Raw genomic sequence first — 21,663 nt, forward strand, 5'->3', positions numbered from 1 at the left:
TGTGATGATTATTAAGCTTGGGGGGGGGGGGGGGGAGTCAGAGATCACTTTATTGAAGATGTGTCTAATGTCATGGATAAAATAGTTGAAGATGGAGGATGGCAATAAGCACCCTTGCTTCAGCCCACAAGCTGTCGGAATTGAAGATGATAACCACCTATCCAGGGATAGGCGGACATGTATGAAAGAGTCTGAATGTAAGGCAAGAATGATCTCAAAATGTGTTGTTGGACAATGATCTCTCAGCTATTTTTTGAAGAGAAGCACCCGTGAGACGGAGTCAAACGCGGAGTGCAAGTCGACAAAGGCAAGATAAAGTGCTTGCTTGGTGGACTGACATTGGGCTTTAATTGCGTTTAGCCACAACAGATTAATGTGTGTGTTCATCTCAGCAACAAAGCCTGTCTGCTGAGGATCTAGTAAAGACCTTGCCTGGCGAGTCCAACAACACAATGGGTCGGCAGTTTTGCGCAAGACTTCAGTCCCCCTTTTTAAAGATTGGAATTATTACGGAGGTCTGCCATGATGAAGGGACAGTTTGTGACTTCACCACTGACATATATATGATCTAGAATCCGTGCCCACTCGACTGCATTCGTTTTAAGCATTATATTAGTTAAACCGTCAGGGCCAGCGGCCCTAGACGGGCTAGCCTTTTTGATGAGCTCTTCAATGCCGGTTGGAGTGAAAACTAAGTGTCACTTTTCTGGCGATTGCTGTAGATAATTCAGCTTATTAAATTTAGAGTCGGCATATAGATCAGTGTAGTATTCAACCCATTGTTGTTCGTTGACTGCATTTAACTGAGCATCCGCCTGCCAGTTCATCAGCTGATTATTAAGGAGATGCCACATCTCGGCTGAGTTTTTAGAAGCCAACGTCCTTTCCATGTGTTCACTATCTTTTTGGAACATATGAGATTTTTTACTCTTTAGCCAGTTTTTATACTGAGATTTGGCTTGTTTTATATCTTGCCAGCAGGAGACATTACGAACCGCTAAAATGGCTCTTTTTCTGCCAATACTCTGTACGTTTGGATTGAATATCATGATCAAAACCATGTCTGTGTTTAATGTGAGTTTTACATGGAATAATGATCGTATTGACAAACGGCATCAATAAATCTGTGTATTGCACCCTAGTGGCGCTAATATGATTCACCACAGATTGCTCGAATGTCAAGACTTTACCATCATTCGACCTTAATCTTGTTTTTGAGGCATTAACCAATAAGCCAAAATTAGCCTTTTGCTCCCTAGGCTGAGGCAAGTCCCATATGATTGACAAAGAGAGCATCTTATGATCACTGTGAGCCTGTGCAATAATATCTAACTTCTGTACATGACGAAAAAGACTCACATCTACACATATGTAATCAATGATACTAGTGATATTATTGCGATACCACGTTGTTTGTGCTGGTAAATCCCCTGGTACAGCCCCATTCATCATGTGGAAATGTCTTTCTGACAAAGGTTTACCACATACGTACTTCTTGTGTCTTGCAATTGGGATTACAGCAATCCAAGTTTACATCTCTCATAATAATAATATGGGAACTATTCTCAGTTACATATATCAAATCTAACAATCTAGTTAGACCCGCATAGAATACTTCATCCACCAGAGCAATTGGATTTCTGTAAAGGTTCACTAAAGCTAGTGTGTGACAAGAACTCTTGACTTTAACCAATTGCAAATAAACATTCTCTGATGCCCAGGGTGAGATGGAAAGACCCATTTCCAAATTAACCGCAACTAAAAGCCCCGAAGCGGGTCTGCCTCTAGTTAATAGAGCTGGTAACAATTAAATATCATAACCAACCCATATAGGTGGAGTTACCAACCATGTTTCCTGCAGGGCCACAATATGATATAAAATCGGCAGCTCATAATAGACGTTTGAAGATGTGAATGCCCTCTCGTGTTGCAGCTTGCTATATTTAAAACCTGATGGGATTCAGATATTGATGGTTACTTTTATGTATCACATGGAGCTCCAAATCCTCCTACAAGTCTGATCTGCAAACGTTGAAAAATGTTTGGTTTGGGAATTAGGCCTTTTGGTTTATTTAAGATGCGATCCGGATCCTGGGCAAACAAAAAGCACATCTCAAATAAAGTAATTTTTGCCTTCCAAATGAGAATCGCAACAACCCCAGATGGAATCCATAGTCCAAAACAATTGAGTGTGATACGCCCGAGATAAACTCAATCTGTTCTATATCTCTTGATGACACGTCTTGTAACTCAGTCACATCATGTTTAATACACTACATCTATTCAAATCGTAAGAATGAAAATTCCCTTCCCTACATTTCAGGATGAGGTAAAAGTAGGAGGAATTTGTTGGCTGCGGATTTCTCTGAATAGTGTGAGATGTGTGCTCATTATTGGTACTATTGAGACATGTCTTTATGAGATGTGAATGCTGGGCATACCGCACAGCCCCTTCATTTGTCTCTACTACAGTTTTTTTGGTGGAGATACAATTGGAGTCAGGCTTGAAATGCGGAGAAGCCAAACCCTTAGCATTTGCCAGTTGGAAGGGTTTTGTTGTCTGCTCATTTGTTCCTGGAAGATGTTCCAATAAATACGCATCTATCATTTGTTTTAATTTTGTCATCTCAGTGGTTGAGTAAATTGGAAGGCAACACCTTTCTTATGAATGACATTGCTCTTAGATTCATTCTGCAAAGCCTCTGCTTGTTCAATAGAATGTACACGATTATTCAAGGAATAGTATGCAAGCAGCTGGTGCTGTACAGCTTGTGAAGAGGCAGTGTCATTATCGATGTCAATAATAGGGTGCGCCTCTATTTGTTTGTTTGAATTTGCATTTACCATTCTTGCCTGAGCTGGTTGTTGTATTTTTGGTGTCTGTACCATTGGCACTGAGCCTCCAATTGCTTTGAAAAAGGCATTAAAGGTATTTTTTACACCTCTTCTGCCAGGCATGTTCTTAGATTTTTTTCAAGGAGGACCGTGGCCCTTTTGGTAGCTGTCGCGTAGACCTTGTTTTCATAATGTTCCCAAATGCAGTTGGGTCTTTTGTGGCGTGATCATTATTGTCCGACTCCATCATAGTTGGACCAACAACATCCAATCTATCACCATTTGTGTGAAGATCATTATTTCCCGTTGTCTCTTCAACTGGGCGAATGATATCCACAAACAGTGGTAGCAGCGGTACTGTTTCAACTGGAGATTATTGGAGGTGTTGAGCAACAGATGGAGGCTTGTGCAATGTTATTTTCACATATAATTACTGAGTTCCCAGGTATATTTCTTTGGACAGAGGTGTTATGATTATAATCCGGGAGTTTCTGGCCATTATTGTGAATCCATTGCACTAACTCCTCAAGCTGGACTGCTTGTTTGGTGCTTTTAGCATCTAAAACTTCAAATAATTTGTATAGGCTCAAGACAGTTGGATTAATGGCATTAAGTGCGAATTCGATCATATTGGGGTGCTGCACAGGGCCTTACTGTTGCACTTGCCTGTGTGCCCGAGGAGTTGGCTGTGCAAGTGACGGTAGAGATGATCGAGCCTGAGTGGAGATAGAATTATCCGCTTCGGACGCAATGGAACTCGTTACAATTTCATCACGCATCGAAATCGGAGATTCGCACTGGCTTGCATAAATTGACAAACCACTGCTATCTCTACTAGAGCGTCAACAAGATATTGGTGACAATGCGGTAACTGACAGTTACTATACTTCTTTTTTACACCTTTTGTTTTTAAGGCATATAATATGGTTTGATCAGATACCATGGGTTTGTTATTTACATCAAACACTAAACGACTTTGTTTGACATGTTCAAGATTTAAGGGAGTGGTAACTGATCCATTAAGGGCCCTCTCCGCATGTACCGTTGAGGGAGAACGTAAAGCCATATCTATCCGGGGTGAGGATGATATTGCAGCAGAGGTTGAGTTTCTGAGTGGTATGCGTGTATTAATTGGCGTGAGGGTAATGGGGGGGAAGATGGGACTGAAAGATTTTTGGCGCATCACACGGTAATCGTGCTGATTCAATATGAGCAGGCATATTAGATTTAAGTGAATATGCAGCAAACCTCATGTGCAGTTGATACAAAGCAAACAATGACCTCAAACGCTTTATCAAAAAACCATCACAGCAAAATTTTTAACAGAATAATAGCCGCTTGCAGCTGCGTCACAGCAAAGCGGCAAAGCAGTAGTTATCCTAGTACTTCCTTGAGTGCGCACGCGCTGTGCGTGCTGATTTTATGGGCAGAGACCAATCCGCACAGTTCGCAGACGGGACAAACGCCTGTGTCAATCAAGCAGTCCCACTGTAATAGAACAAAGAAGCGGTCAGCTTCGTAAACGTAGTTCGTGACAAGTATAAAGAGTATAAGCAGTAACAAAGATCAACAGCCGTGTGAGGAATAAAACAGAAGTCTGGTCACCTTCAACAGCTTTCTTAAACTCACCAGCAACAATCCAAATATCCTTGAAGGAACGTTCCCAACAGAGCTTCAGAGCGGCAAAGCAGTACTTATCCGAGTACTTGCTTGAGTGCGCGCGTGCTGATTTTATGACAGAGACCAATCCCCACAGTTCACAGGCGGGACAAACGCCTGTGCCAATCAAGCGGTCCCACTTCAACAGCTTTCTAAAACTCGCCAGCAACAATTCAAATATCCACGAAGGAACGTTCCCAACAGAGATTCAGAGTGGCAAAGCGGTACTTATCCGAGTACTTGCTCAAGTGAGCGGATGCGGAGCCGCAATGTATATACCTGGTGGTGGAGAAGTGTCTAGAGATCAGCTCCACTGGAGATAGATTATCATAGATGAGGATCCACAGGAGGAAGGAATTTGCTAGAAATAATTTAATTCATTTTAAGTATCTCAATATGGTGTAATTTCTATGGCTAGGTGTTGGGGTTAGTTGTACCTTTGTGTCTGCCAACATCCCATGAGAGTTAAGCCTGACTGCTCCGTCATGTTACCTACCTATAAGAGAGGGTTGGGTTTCTTTTTGGCTGGATGGCTCTTCTACATCAAAGGGTTGGTTGCACAGCCCTCAACAGGGGATGTACAAAAACGGTCTTAGCAGTTGCCGTGGGAGTATTCCCCACAGCAAGTCGTCTCCTTGGACCCAATGCAGGAGATCCTGTGCCCCACTGGTCTAGACCTGTATCATCTCTTTCATACTGTCTGAAAAACTGAGACCATTAACCACAAAGAAGCCATTATAGCATCCTCATTCAACCATGCCTTTGGGAATAGAAAAATGCAGAAAGCAAAAAGGCTAGGGAGGCTTGAGCTGACAGGATATAACTGAGCTTGAACCTGCTAGCCCCCGGGGAGATATAGAGATCGCTCTCTCTCTCATCGCCTTTGGATCCAGTGCGGTAGGATCACCTGGGTGAGGGGTCTTTCGGGGAGTGGGGTGAGGCAGCCGGTGGCGAAACACGGTATTCCACCCTTTCCCCGACCTATGATCCCTCCTATTTCATAGGATTCTCCAATGTCCCAACCCCCCCCCTTTCAACACAAACACTGGGCAGAGGAAGAGGGCGACTGAAAGTAATAACACTAACTCATAGACATTGCATTGGACATGTCCCACTAATTGGGTCAGGCACAGTCAGGCACTTGACTCTAAGTGCATACACCTGATGCCAATTCGCTCTCCTCACACGGATAAAGGCGGAACGTAGAAACACAGTCTGAGCAAGGTAGCACACAAATAAGAGCAGAACTTCTGGGGCGAAGGCATACTTACTGGAGCAGAGCAACGGGCCGAGGGATGAGAGCCACATGTGGAGAATCCCAGGAGTTCCCTGCAGGAGGTTGTTGCTTCCAAAAGGCAGCAAAATTCACATGGAGAAAGCAGAGTTCCAAACAAGAAAGCTGCATTGTGTTTCAAGGACGCCAGCGACCCTCCCGGGTGAACGGCAGAGTTGGGGAGGTGAGGTCAAGCCTGTGGTATTAACCTTGACTCGAGAATCAAAGCAGCACAGAACAGAAAAGAAACACACAAAGCCGGTGTGTTGGCAAGCGATGTGAGGGACCGGTGTGTGCTGAAGAAAGACTGAATTAGCAACACATTATGACAAAATTGAAGGCTGCACGCATGTGGATGAGACACGAAGAAAAGCAGACCTGCGAGTGAACTTTGAAAGAACGATAGCTGGAAAGTTAGCAATACTGAATACTGGGTAAAGGAGTGGTCCGGCAAAAGGAAGTAGTGCACTCGAAAGTCTCTGTGAATGGTGAAATGTTTGTAGCGATAAAGTGAATGTGTATCTTGATTGTACAGACACCAACCAGTCCTGAAGACTTAAGACATGAAGGATCTGGGCAAGGGTGACCATATTGAACTTGTCCTTTCTGAGGAAGACTTTCAGACATCTCAGATTCACGGTTTAATTATTTGTATTTTATTTTATTGCTTATAGTGCAAACCTCGGCCGTGGGCAGCAAAGCGCTTTACAGTAGAAGCCAGAGGCTAGCGTCAAGCTAGCATTTTTAACAGTAACGCTGTACTGTGCAGATTTGTCAGGGTTTCATTCCTAGGGGAGGAAGCGATGAAAGAGCCATGTTTTCACAATTTTGCGAAACTGCATGATGGGAGGGGCAGTACGAGCCTCCAAGGGGAATGCGTTCCAGAGAGATGGGGCATAGCAGGAGAAGGATTGCTTTCTGGTCCTTTCCTAAGCATTATCTCTAACCTTTTGATGGCCGAGCTACAGGAGGTGCAGGAACCTCCTGAGATAAGGAGTTTGACCGCCAGGTAAAATGGGGTTCCGTTGGCAACCTCTTTGTATGTGATGCACACAGTTTTAATGAAAGACCTTGCGGGAAGGGGGTACCAGTGGAGATCAAGTAGGCTGGGGGTGATGTGGTTGAATCTACAGGCACGCACGATAAGATGGGCTGCGTCTTGGTGGGCAGCTTTGAAGGGAGCCAGGTACATGGGTGGGAGCCCGGCAAGGACGCAGTTACCCCATCAATGTGTGAGATGGCTAGTGCTCCAAGCGCCGCCAGATCTGCAGCAGCAAGATGTCCATCACCAACCCTCACAATAGTTGTGTGTGATGCATAGGAACAGACACGCCATGGAGTAATGCGCTCGTGTTGGTCTATGAACCTGAATGCCCTGAGGAAATGAACAGCAACTCTTTGGAGGCCGGCACAGAGGGCTGGCTCAGTAGAGAGATGAGCGCAAGGGGAAGCTGCATTAGAAATTCAAGAAACTGTCTAATTTACATAGTGAGTCACACCTCCCCCTTTCTTCCACTTCCCACAAGAAGAAAGAAAGGAAGCCTAGAAGGACGATAGTGGCTCTTCAGTTGAGGGAAGGCATAAGTCTTATCTGCCCAAATGTGCATTGTCTGATGTATCAGACCTTTCGACACCATTTACTTATTCTTGCTATAAAGTACCACTTACTGCCTTGCGTGAAGATATGAGTTTGCAAAAGAGATAGGGTCAAGCACAGTAACACACCACTCTAGTAGTACAGCTTTGAATAATAGCTGGAAGTACAAGGTAAGCCCAACAGCAATGTCCCAGAGGACAAGTAGACAGCAAAAACCCATCTGCAGCTCCGGGGCATTAAAAAGGAGGAGCTGTATATTTTGGAGAAGTAGTGTCTGGAGCAAGGAGAGGCTGTTTTCTTGATGCAGCCCACAAGGGTGTAAGAAGAGTACGGACAGCAGGAAGAAGGAATGAGAAACTGGAGAAAGTGGAAGGGACAAAGAATCAAGATATATGAACAATGAGGTCAAGAGAGTTATAAGTACAGAAAAACAAAAAGTGTCTACACAAAAAGTATCAGAGTTGTGACTCACTGCGTGGATCCAGTCAACTGCACCTACCTTCCACGTTTAGATGCAGTACACTGCGACATCTTGAGAAGAACTAAACTGCACTACGTAGAGCGATTTAAAATATGCTGGAATAACGCTCTAATGCAGACACCAGCATTTCCAGAGGAGCCAGGATTTTCTGGGCGAGATTCTGACATGCACCGAGGGAGGAGTGAAAGGATTTCAAAAGACCAACAGCTTTGGTGGCGTTGCCATCTACCAAGCCAGAATAAGTTGGTAAAAAGACAAATCAGTCAGGCCTCATGCCCTTCGAAGTTGATATCAGTAACAGTGGTTGTCAGCATGTCTAGTTCGACCACTGCCACTAAGCCCTTAGATCAGGCCCCAGATTTGCATACCCAGTTTTTCCAATTCATGAGGTCATTATTTAATGATGGGTTTGGCATTCCAACAGGGCAATCCTATCTTCATTAAGGTACATAAGCGGTTTCTGCAGCTACACCCAGTTTGTCAGGAAAGCAAAGTTGCCGTAGGCCAAGTCGGTGCGTAAGTGTTTCTCACATCTAGGCAGGGGTGTGTCAAGAAGTCGGATTGCTCCGTCGCCCACCTCAAAACATCTTTGAGGTTTCCCCCATATTACTAAGCCAGGGCTACTCCCCTCCCTTCCTTTGCAACCCTCTGATCAGACCACCCACACTTCTTTGTTCAGACCCAGTGCTGGAACTCAGAGGGAAAGTGGCCATTCTATTGGCAAAGGGAGCTGCGCAGGATGACCCATTTTCGGAGAGGGGCGACGTCATGGCATTCAGGTATTTCTTGGTGCCCAAGAAGGGGAGAGGCATCCATAGCATCCTGAAACTTCCTGAGGAGGCACAAGTTCAGAATGGTGAGGCTGTGAGATCTTCAGGCTCTGCATCACCAGGACAAGCTGGCGTTGTTAAACCCCCAAGATGCCTACTTCCATGAGCGGATTCATTGAAACCAGAGGATATTCCTGAGGTTTGTCATCAGGAGCTCCCACTGTCAGTTCAAGGTGCTTCCCTTTTGGTTAACCTCAGCACCCAAGATGATCACAAAGCTGATGGCAGTAGTGCTGGCCCACCTCAGGAGGAGAGGAGACTATGTCTTAACGTATTTGGATGACTGGCTCATCTGAGACCATTTATAGGAGTAGTTATCAAGGCCTCTCGAGGACACTGGCTTACTGCTTCACGGCTTGGCTTCTCTTTGAACTTCCAGGAATCCAACACAATACTCTCGAAGAGACTCCGGTTCATCGGGACACGTAGGTTTCCCACCCAAGGAGCGTGCCAGCAGCATTCAACATATGGTCATGCTTTTTCAGAACACACGCATGCTACCAACTTTAGCCTTTCGCCGCCTGCTCGGTCTCAAGACTTTCTACATTTTTCTCAAGCCAGGTTGAGGATGCACTCCCTGAAATTCCTGTTTGCGTCAGTGGTCGCAGTTTTCCACCAACATGTCAGATGTCTTCCGGGTTTCGAGTGCAGTGGCCAATGACCTGTCATGGAGATCAAGTCATGAGAACTGGATGGCAGAGTTACCATTCTGGACACCTTAGCCAGTGGCCCAGGTTGTCACAAATGCAACGCTTAAAGGCTGGGGGTCTCACTATGGGAATCTGCAGGTGAATGGGCTTTGGTCCCAGGTGGAGTGCCAATGGCATATGAATCTGTTGACTCTGCGAGCTATTACACTAGCTCTGACTGACTTTGTACACCCAGATTCTTAATTGGCATCCCATCTTTCCAATCTTCTGAAAACTCGTCCAGGGACATAATTTCACCAAAATATCAAGGGTAGCGGAAGTGACAGCACACGACCCATGACCCCCGATGACAGGAAGTGATGCCATTTGACTCCACCCTGAAGTGACATCACAGGAAGCAATGAGACACGACCTTTGACCTCTTGACAAAACAGAAAGTACCATAACATAGCATTGTTCCTAAGTACACTACGAAAAATATGGTTACGATATCACTGCAATGTGATATGCATTTCATACAAATGATAATGTGTTATTATGCAGCATTTACACTTAAGTGCTTTATATAGAACAAACGTACATACAAAATCCCCAAGCTATTTGGTACTCATTTATCAACCTTAGAAGGATGAAAGGCTGAGTTGGCTTTGCCGGGATTCGAAACTGCAACCTGCAGATCACACACACATTACAGCAGCGAGCGCTCAACCCACTGGGCTATCTTACCAGCTATATCTATTTTACCGGCTATAGTAAAATGAGCAATTACATGTCTGAATGTTCTCAAAGTCAGAAAGCAAATTACACTCTGTAGTGGATACCATAAAACTTGTAACTGAGATTTAACAGCAGGCAGTTCATCGGCAGGTCTGGTGCAAAGTCGGCCACATGTCAAGGTTGCATGGATCTACTTTTCAGGCATCAGAGGTTGGCAAAATACATACCATTGGGAGGGTTAATTACTGTGTATTAAAGAATTTAGAGTAGCATAGGGAAAGCAGCGCACTCATATGGCATCCCGTACTCTGGGCACTCGTTACCTCATACATGCAAAAAAACAGCATGCCATGGAGATAGAAAAGATAGACACATTAGAACAAGGCATTAATTGAGGCGCCATGAAATCAAGGGCCACTTTATGTGCTATGGTCAAACATTTCTACACTGTGCACAAGCTTTTAGGCACAAGGATTTTGTCAATTGACCAAGGACACCGAGATGGAATGTCTTGTGATGATTATAACAGAGACAACGGCAGAAAAAAACATGCTATAACTGCAACTTGCGAAAAGCAAAATATATAGTCTGAAATTGATGCTTATTCTACTATACATGCTTTTTGGAAGTTTTTGTATGCATTGAGCAACCCCCACATTATATCCCTGAGCTCTTCTTGTGGATGATTTAAAAGAGGAGTTAAGGTAGGAGAACCAATGTCGTGTCTGGAGGCGAGGAGCACAGGAGCCAAGGAACGTGTCCATCGAGCTACAGTATGCCTCCTGTCCAGATTTTCTGAGAACAGTTGGCACTAGAGGACATCTATCCAGATGAGGAATCTGTGAGCGGAGAATCCATAGAAAGAATTCTACCAGTGCGTAATTTTTCCTTTTGTTCATAGTATGGGTATAGCTTGAAGGAGTGTGGCTGCTGTCATTGGAATAGCCTCTGCCTGACATGAAAGGCACGGTAGGTGGGTATGGTCACCAGCATTGAGGTCTTTGCAAAAATGTTTTGCATTTAATTTTTTCACTCTTCCTACTGCTCTGGAGTGCAGGAGCGTGTGCAGATGTGAATGATTTACTTCCAAGATAAAGAGGAAGGCTAATTATGATAGTTGATCACTGATCGAGACCTTTTGCAATGTTTTAAAAAAACCTTTTTTGAGCTCCATATCGAAAGGATGACGATCCAAATCGCTAAGGTAAGAATTGGAAGGAGTCCCCACTCAGTGATTTGGACAAAGGGCACAAATCACCTTTGTGAAGAGTCAAACAAAGCTTTGCTAGCCTTTCCCTGAGTGTCTTTAGGTTCATGGCCTGGTAGGACCTGCAATCATGATTCGCCTGCAAAATCCAGCGACAATCCACCGTAATCTTGGTGGTAATTGCAGCAGGAACAACCGACTCGGTGCGGCAATCGCACAGAAAATGGCGCTCACGGCAGTCCATAGCTGGAACACTATCACCGCAATGGAGGAGGAGTCCTCAGAGCAAAGCAATACCCACAGCCCGGCCTGACTTGCTGGAGGGCAGCCGTGACAACTCAGCTGCATGCGCTCCGATGCCCCTGTGAAGCACCATCTATCTTCTCCTGCCGCCTCGCGCCCGTAATCAGTACTGGAATCCTGGCGCAACAACTTTGGACTTGCCTAGCTGGCAGGAAACCACCCATGGTGACATGACTCCAGTTGCTGCGTCTCCCCAGCGAAGACTCACCCGATTCCTGCCTCAACGAGCCGGAGCGGTTTAGCGTTCCCTCCCACTTTTGCTGCCGGGGTGCGGCTGTAGCCCATCACTAAGCGGTTCTTCCGGTTATGGTGCCCATCCCATTGCGGCTTGGCCCTGCCACCTTACCCGGCCAGATATTCAGTCCGGCTCGCCTGATCGGGTCCCGCACACGTCGCGTCCGCCACAGGATCAGCTCCCCCGTCGGACGCCCATCATTTTCTCTGCAAGCGCCACCCCACATTTTTCTGGCAGGAGGAGGAGTGGAGATCAGCACCCGGCCTTGTGGCTGTAGGCCCCGGGTCCCGCGAGGCGCAGGACTACAAACTACAAACATAACAATCATAACACCTTCCATCTGGGGACCCCTCAAAGTGGAGAGAGGCCTGCTCTGGGGTGCCTCTGGTGAGCGCTGCAGCACTACCGCCGCACTACCCCCGCACCCACTTATTGAAGGTGACCTCTAAGAGCTCTAAGGGCTAACGGAGAAGGAAAAGATCCCGCAGTGCTCTTTTGATACGCCAGTTACACTACACTACACTGCCCCATTCCTGGAGGGCCAGCTGAGCAGACTGAGGGACATTGAGAGAGTGCCTGCTTCGGAGGCTTCCCGGCAGTCCTAGATGCCAGGGTCCCTCGCAGAACACCAGACCCTACAATTGCCGCCACACAACATTAAATCGCCCAGCCTGACCTTGTGAGCCTGAAAAAGAACTGACAGGGATCAAGGTTTCTTGCCGCTGCGGTGAAGAGTGCGCTCCTCTACCCTTGGAAGCGGATTTGGACACCTCGCGCCCCACGTGATACCGGTTGCCCATCAGGAGTGCTGGCAGGGGTGAAGGAGCGGACGAAGCACAGGCAGACCTATTACAACTCTATCCATCCTCATTAATCAGGCCGCAATAGCGAAAAGTGACTAAACCTCCAAGCTGGTGGACATTGCGGTGCTCATGAGCGGCACCACCTTGGAGAAGGCAAAGAAGGGCGACACGCTGAGTGAGTCATCCTCAGGAATCAGAGCGCCACAGACACTGAACAATCCGCCACAAATTCAGACTTAAAAAACCTGCTCGTGGCCCTGACTAAGGAGATCCAAAAGGGCACTGAAGAAGTCTCAAAAAAGATCAACCTCCGGAACAAAAGAGTGGCGGATGTAGAAACTTGCTCAGTGGAGTTGGAGAATGAGTGTTGTGACCAGAAATTCGAATGGGAGCAAGAGCAGGACAGGATAGCCACCCTGGAGGCAAGGTGCAAACTGCTGGAGGCGAAACAGGAAGACACAGAAAATAGGTCAAGGCGCAACAAATTCGCCACAGAGGTATCCCAACAACTGTTCTGGACTCGGACCTTGAGGGGTATGTGTCAGATCTATTCAGATTCATCATAACCCTCCCAGACGATGCCCCGCTTGAGCTTGACCGCATCCACAGAACAGTCCTGAGACAGTCGACATCATCTCCGCCGGACATCCTGGCAAGGATCAACTTTTACAAAGTAAAGGAGGAGATCGTGAAAGAAGGTAGATCGATGCAACAAATCAACTTTAGGGGCTCTACTACCATGCTCTACCAGGATCTTGCGAATTCCACCCTTCAGAAACGGAAGGCGCTCAAGGCCCTAATGGAATGGCTGCGGGAAAAACGCATTCCATACCGCTGGGAATTGCCAACATCAGTAAAATTTACTTGGGAGGGAGCCCAGCAGCAGATCCACTCATTGAGAGAAGCTAAAAAATGTGTGGGCGCCCGTGGAGGAAGTGGAGCTTCTGATGCTGAGGATATCTCACAGGATCCCTCCAAGAAACAGGCTGGAAAATCATGGACTTGGGTCAGCAGGCGAGACAGGATTTGTGGTCCCCACGGGAAAAAACGCCCAAACCGGACTGAGCACCTCAGTCGCTGTCCACGCTCCCGAAGTTGAAGAATTAACTACGGGAGACTTTAGGGTTTCTCTTACTCATACTGTCAATGTTAACATTCCAGCAGATTCAGTGATGGCGTGAGTCCTAGGGTGGGGGCAAGGCATGGAGCGGAGAGGAGCTAGAAGTCTAAATGAGGCTGGCTAGCCAATTCGGGAAACACTCATGGGCCGCTGCATCCCCTCCCACTGCATCACAGTTGTCGTCGCTCCTCCCTGTACTGCGCTGGAGCACAACCAGTTGCCCTGTTAGGTGGGATGCGTTCAATCCTACTGGTTTGCAAGGTTGGCGGACTGGGGGGAGTAACAGGGGATGGGAAGGGGTTAGATCAGAGAGTGTTGGTTCTGGTTTACCTCTCCGCCCGCATTTAACTAAGAAACGCGACACATTGACATTGATTGCCATCCTAGAAACACATTATCAGAGTACCTTCCACGTAGCAGCATGCATGATCCCCTGCAGGGCCGCATCCATAGTTGAACCTACTACCGAACCTAATGGGGTTGATTGATGAGAGAGAAATCAGAATCCTCACATGGAACGTCCAAGGCCTTAACTACCCAGCGAAGCGTAGGTCTGTGGAACACAAGCTTGGACTAGTGGAGGGAGACGTGGTTTCTCCAGGAGACCCATCTATTGCATGCTGATGAAAAGCGTATTAAATTTAGGAAATACAAAAAGGTGTTCTTCGCCACCTCCGCAGAGAAAAAACGAGGTGCAGCAATTTTACAAAGTGAGAGGGTCCCTCTAATATCACAGTCAAAAGAGACACCAGTGGGAGATTTCTCCTGGTGAAGGGACACCTCACTGAGCGTCCTGTTGCTATAATCACTGTTTCCTGCCCCAACGCTGCCCAGGACAAGTTTATTGCCAACCTGATCCCAACAATTCTGACCTTCGCAGAGGGTGTCCAGATTATGGGTGGGGACTTTAATCTGTTTCCGGACCCCCTGGTAGATAAAACTCTTCCCCCGACCAGAACATATTACATACATGCCCTTTCCCTTGCTAGTCTCCTTAGGGAAACGGAGACCATAGATGCATGGAGACTGCACAACAGCGGGTCGAGGGAATACACTAATTACTCTCACGGACATAGGGGCTTCTCGCATATAGACGACCTACTTGTTTCGGGTGCCATCTACCCAAGCCTGGACAAAATAGACATTCACACTGGGACAATCTCAGACCATGCCCCAGTCTCGGCTGGTCTTAGCATAAAAGGTTCCACTCTCCCCCCCCCCCCCCACTCCCCCACCACCCTGAGAGATTCTGGAAGCTGCATGACACTATCCATCTAGACGAGAGAATAAAAAGGGAAACCAGTGAAACTCTCACTAACTACTTCACAGAAAATGCAACTCCTGGCATAGCCTTGGATATTATCTGGGACGCCATGAAGGCAGTGGTTAGGGGTACCCTCATCAGCACGGGGGCGGAGTAGAAGAGGGTCTCGAAAATAGCTGCGGCCAAATTAGAGAGCGAGGTGGTATCTCTGGAAAAGGAGTTGCAGTCCCATAGGTCACGGAAAACCAAGTGAGCATGGAAGAGAGCTAAGACTGCACTCGAAGTGCACCGGGCTGATCGCACTGCCAAATCATTAGCCTACACGAAACAATTTTATTACAGTAAAGGCAATAAAGCAAACATAGTACTTGCATATAAACTGAGAAGAGTTTACAGCAGAGCCGATGGTAGAACTCTTTATACCGAGAAGGACAAAATGGAAGAGCTGGTGAATCACCACAGAGCAGTAATGTCTGGCACCCCCCGCTCTCCGCGAGAACCTGCTCAGATACTTATCTACCCATAACCCCCAACCTGCAACCTCCCTGTTAGCCCTAAAAATCCGATTACAACGGAGGAAGTCATGGAAGGCATCAAGTCTCTAAAAAATACTGCACCGGGCCCTGACGGGCTGACGACAAAATTTTATAAAACCTACGCCTACATCCTTGCCCCACAAATAACTACCTTATTGAACTCCTTTCTGTCCACAGGTTCAGTCACTAAATCAATGGCAGAGTCCTTAACGATTCTAGTCCAAAAACTGGGGAACAATCCGAACCAGGTTTCCTCTTACAGACCTATAGCCTTCATGAATAATAATGGGAACATTTACTCGAAAATGTTAGCGTCAAGGCTGAGAGCGCATCTCCCAGACATAATCGCCTGCGATCAAACGGGGTTCATATCGGGACGGGGAACACAAGACAATATCAGACGGACTATAGATCTTATAGAGAGTGCGTCCAGGAATGGGGAGGAGATGGCAGTACTATCGTTAGACACGCACAAATTGTTTGATCGGGTGGACTGGGGGTATATCAGTAAGGTATTAGCACACTTTGGGTTTGGCCCGAATTTCTCAAGATGGGTAATGGCTAATTGTCCTAATCCCACCACGCAGCTCTGCGTCAACGGTGATAAATCAGAGCTGATCAATATAACTAGAGGCACCAGGCAAGGTTGCCCCTATCGCCACTGATGTTTGCCTTATCTATGGAGCCATTCGCGAACAGGATTCGGCAAAACCCAAGAATAAAAGGGCTCACCATGGGGAAACACGAGTACATGATTGTGCTATACGCAGACAATGTGCTCATCACAGCGACTACGCTGAACACATCCCTGGGGCCCCTATGAAAAGAAATTGAGGAATTTGGCCGATCCTGGGTTCAAGGTGAATCTAGGCAAGTCCACAGCACTGGCAATCAATCTCACCAAAAAACAAAAGTCAGCCCTCAGTCCCATATTACTGATCCCATGGGCCGAATCCACGATCGATTACCTTGGAGTGCGGATCCCTAAGGACATCTCCCGCATGTATTCGTGTATATCCTGGTTCGGATGTTTCACAGTGGTAAAAATGAATCTGGTTCCCAGATTATTATATCAATGCGCAGCGCTCCCGGTAAATGTCCCAGCAAGCGAACTGATCACCTTACAAAGAAATATTCAAAAATGTATCTGGAGGGGGCAAAACCCAGAATAGCATAAAGGATTATGCTCCGTGGGAGGGTGTTAGAAGGAATGAGAGTCCTAGATGTGACTAGATACGCACACGCAGCCCAACTCTCCCATACACATGGTCCCAGACCGTTGCCCAGCCTTTGTGGAAACAGTTGGAAGAAGCCTGGTGCCATGTTCCCCCATCAGAGCTCCCTCACCTACCTCTGAGAAAAGCACACGCAAATCAGGGCTCCCTCTCGGCAACAATTGTGACCGCTCACAGTTGGAAGACAGCAGCACGAAAATGGGGTGGCAAGGGCCCCAGGGGGCCACTCACCCCCGTTTGGAATAACCCTGATTTCTCCCCGGGTAATCCCCCGCACAGCTTTGCAGCATGGAAGGAGGGAGGGCTAGGAAAGCTGTCAGATATGTTAGAGGATGGCTCCCTCATCTCATTTGAACGGTGTAAAGAAAAGTTTGGGGTAGGGGAGGACGAGAGGTTCCACTATGCCCAACTTTGACACTGGGTCTCCTACAGAATGATCAGGGAGAATGGGGACAGAGAATTAACGACACAGTTCTCTACTATCCACTGCCCCTAAGGGCAGGGTCTCAACACTCTACCGTCTGCTGGATAGAACGAACCCTGAAAAATAGGAAAAGTACATGCTAGACTGGGAGAGAGACCTAGGCCGAGAGATGGATATCGTGGAATGGGGTAAGATCTGGACCAGGCTACACAAGAGCACACAATGCATCTCAAACAGGGAAGGAGGCTACAAATTCTGTTATAGATATTACGTTACCCCAGCTCAGCTAAACAAAGCCAATCCTGAAATTCCCACAAGCTGTTGGAGGGTGTGTGCAGCTAATGGCTACTTATTCCACAAGGTGTGGTCTTGCCCGAAAGCTGAGTCATACTGGAGGGAGGTGACAGACCACATAAAAGCTATCACCGGTCTGGAAATTCCATGGGATTCCGGAATTGTGCTCCTGGGGGCACAGGGGGTGGGGGGAATTTCCATTATCAGGGCGGATATCGCGGCTCTGTACACATCTTCTACTAGCCGCGAAGGTTGCAATGGCCAGGCTTTGGAAAAACGTGAACGGCCCCTCTGTCCCTTTATGGTGGTCAAAGTGTTGGGAAATTGTGGTGGCTGAAAACGTAACGGCTATTCGGACAGGAAACCTGAACTATTTCTTGAACACCTGGGCGCCATTCATGGACAATGTGGAAAAAATACCCATGCCTTACCAGAAGGCCCCCCTCTAACACGCTGGCTCCAATGAGGACTGAATTGGCAGCAAGAGGGGACCAGGATATATTGAACTATGATCGGGGGGCCTCGTGGGAAAGTGACTATTACTAGTGCCTTGGTCAATTTACAGCCACCCAGACATGCAGGGTGTTATCTCTGTCAAATTGTGTGATTGCGTTATACTATGCCAATGTCAATGTGTTTTCTATGAATACTTTACTAAAATGATTGATTGAAAAGAAAAAAAAAAGACAGGGGCTATCACATCCAGAGCTGCAGAGATGGTGGTACTGACAGGGGTCATCCCAGAGCTGCACTGTACCCACCGCTATGGGCAAAACATTTTCCAAAGGCAGCTAGCGATGTGACGCAACATCTAAGATGAGGAATCTGTGGGAGGATGCAATACATTGGAATTGGATAATTGCTTGTATTGGACAGAAGCAGTCACAGTTTAATCGACTTTCATTTCACCTGCTGAGGATGCAACATTGTGAAAAGACTATTGCCAATTCCAGCTTGCTCTGTCACCTGTAGTCTCAAAAGCATGATCAATGTGATGGATTTTCCGTTGCACAAGTACATACCTTACCATACATAGCCCACAGTAACTCCAACTTATTCGACATTGGGCAAAGCCAGAAAGCAGAGGCAAAAGCACCACAAGGAACCACCATGAACTAGACATCTATCATAGGGGAAAAGTTAAGAAACTAATAAAATCTGGTATGTTTTTGCTCTCTTTGACTCAAGATTATGTATTGCATGCGCCTTGCTCTAGCCCTAAAAAAGATAAGATTGGATCAGCCTTTATTTTCAAACAGGATTACTGAAAATTGCTCCTGGTGTTGACTTAATCCATACCTCAAAGTTAGTATTGTTGTTATAGGGATGCGGGGACTCCCGGATTTGGACTGCCATCCCAGGCTCCTCCATGAACTGGCATGCTGTGAGTGCCACTGTCCCCAGCATACTAACACTGCAACCTCGCAACACCTTTTGCAAAATCTGGGGAGAGGAAAACAATGTTAGTGACATAAAAGAGATTCAGCATTTAGAACAAGCCAAAGAAAAAAAAGCTAACAAATGCTTCACCAGGCAATGGATGATCAAAAGAAAAAGAATTTCTGCTTGTTAATGAATTGCCATTGTTTAATGTGTTTCTGTTAGAACAGCCTATACAAGGATAGGGAAGCAGAAAGTAATAAATGGACCCCTCCACACCATGATACGCAAAGGCATGCCTAAAAGTCTTTTCTTTATGTCATTCGATGGCAGCAACCTACACCAAAAGAAAGATAGCTTCAGAGTTCTTCAAAGTTTGCCTGCCCAAACATATCACCAAACGTAATGATTGTCCGGCCACCAGTCATTTCTGAATGCCCACCATATACCTAAATTGGAACTAAAACATGAATATATCTTCCTTTCCAGTGAAAACAAAAATGCATCGATCCAATCATGGATTCATGACACAGTTTCAGGCACAATCGCACATCTCGCACTAAAACAGCTGGAGTCAACCTTTCCTCATATATTTCTTTTAAATACCACATGAAGGAATATTGTGGTGGTATTTCCACCGAATTACATCCAAAATCCATTACTGCCTCTTGGTCCCATGGGGGTAGGGCAGTGTTAGTTCCCAGTTACTCATGGGGTTTTGGCAGGAGCGGTAATTCCGCCACAGTATTTCCTCTGATTTGTGGCTTTAAAGTAAACGATTTACCTCATGATACTGGAGGTAAATACTTCACTTCAACAGCAAACTCAGGATTTTGCCTGAATGGTAAAACTGGCAGTAAATCTGCTACCGCCAAAAAGACTGGCGGTAAGGGAATAACTTTTCCCTCTGCCAAAATCAGAATGAGACCCTAAATGCCTGGAATCAACCCTCTCAACCCAGGGAGATCAAGCACTGCCGACCATCTGGAACGTTTCAAGCACATATACATTTTTTACACACTGATGCTTGGAGACAGGTCTCCAGAGTTTCTCTACATCCTTCCCTCAAAGCAGTAATGCATGCAACCTCCTGCACCAAGAGAGGCTCTGGGAAATTTAAATAATAATGCCTACACTTCTCTCTCTCCACTCGTCTTCTCTTTATGGTCAGATAAAAAAAATCTTCAAGGAAGTCGTTATCACATATCTTGCAGAAAAGCCAGACATAATGGAGCAGCTTGTGTAACCTCAAGCCAGGCCCATTCAAGGCTGTAATCACCCACATGCAAAAGCAAAAGATAGACGAATAGGCATTTTAGTAACTAAACTGCTAGGACTTTAGTACCCTAAGTTTCTAAACGTGTAACCTCCTAGAAAACCAGTACACATTTCTCTACATACAGCATCTCCAGGGTGACTACAAGAACTGCCACATACAGTATCTCTTAGACCAGAACTTATATAGAACTAAAACACTTCTTTGTGATTACTAGTAGTCCTTTATTGCCTTTTAAATAGCGTTGTGATTACTAGTGGCCCCTAAACAGCCTTTTAAAATTGGATTTTGGTTATCAGGGACCTGTATCCCAAACAATAGAAGACCATGGCCCTACTGGCACTCACTCCAAAAGCCCTAACTCTTACACCTTGTCCACTCTAACACCACATTGCATTCCTCATTCTCCCTACTGTTAATCATCACTCCCTAAAATGTTTGCTCTTTCCCCCAGAGGTTATTTAGGAACGTTTACCTCTTTTTGTGGTCAGGGCGACTTCTACCAAAGTACCCTGCAAATGCAACCCTTTTTTAAAAGTACATTTTTATTAAGGTTTTAACATAAAGGAGAAAACATCATCAAGGACATCACAGGTCATTATGACAAACCATACCACTTCAGCTCCCTTCTTTACCGCCCTCTCACCCCTGTGGTACAGGCAAAACACACCTCCCGACCTAACAGAAAAAAAACCTTCTTGTGTGCGGTACCAAATAAACATATGCCAGGCAGATCAACCACACCTCAGGCAATGCTGTCCAATGAATAAACAATCACCCATCCAAGGAGAAGAGTCATAACTCCCCACCATTAGCTCCACAACCTATGGCCCACTAACCCGCCGCCGGCACCATAAACCTCATGGAGACATAAACCTGCTAGCAGTAAATGAAGGAGGCGGGCAGAAAGTCATACTATGACATTTTGCAGCACTGCCCTGCCAAAACGTGCATCAGAGGTACGAGCCACATCCAGGCTGTAGTTCTTTGCAAAGGTATGCAGGGAGGACCATGTCGCAGCGTGACAAATCTCCCAGACAGGAACTCCCCTCTGCAATGCAGTAGATGCTGAGACTCCCTTTGTCGAATGGGCCCTGATGCCTGCTGGTAATTCCTACCCAGTGGACTGGTAGCTTTCATCTATGCAGAAAATTATCCATCAGGATAAAGTCTGCTTGATTATGGACAAGCCCTTACGGGCCAAAGAAAAGCAAACAAAGAGCTGGTCAGCTCTCCTGAAATCAGCTGTCCTGGCGATATAATAACAACGCCCTCTTCGGGTCTAGGCGATGTAACCGTTCCTCCTGCTTAGAAAGATGCGGAAGAAGATAGAAGATCGGAAAGGTCAATGGACTGTGACAGGTGAAATTCTGAGACAACCTTGGGGAGGAAGCCAGGCCTTACCCAGAGTGAAACTTTCTCCCAGAAGAAACGCAGAAAGGGTGGCTAAGGGTGCTAAAAGCCACCATGAAGGCTGTTTTCAAAGAAAGAAGCCGTAATGGACAAGAGTGCATAGGCTCAAAGGGAGCCCCCATTAGAAATGT

General features: G+C 46.3%; 1 protein-coding gene across 3 annotated transcripts in view; it reads right to left on the reverse strand.

Moving 5' to 3' along the window:
• ZZEF1 (zinc finger ZZ-type and EF-hand domain containing 1) overlaps positions 1-21,663 on the reverse strand; it is a 3,309,810-nt gene that overhangs the window by 269,721 nt on the left and 3,018,426 nt on the right. For all 3 annotated transcript variants that reach the window (XM_069614719.1, XM_069614718.1, XM_069614717.1), the window contains exon 49: positions 18,763-18,906. In XM_069614719.1, the coding sequence (XP_069470820.1) occupies positions 18,763-18,906 (144 nt within the window). The remainder of the gene's footprint in view (positions 1-18,762; positions 18,907-21,663) is intronic.

The sequence above is a fragment of the Ambystoma mexicanum genome, chromosome 9 (genome assembly GCF_040938575.1).
Source record: "Ambystoma mexicanum isolate Mex_15411 chromosome 9, UKY_AmexF1_1, whole genome shotgun sequence".
Taxonomy (NCBI): domain Eukaryota; kingdom Metazoa; phylum Chordata; class Amphibia; order Caudata; family Ambystomatidae; genus Ambystoma; species Ambystoma mexicanum.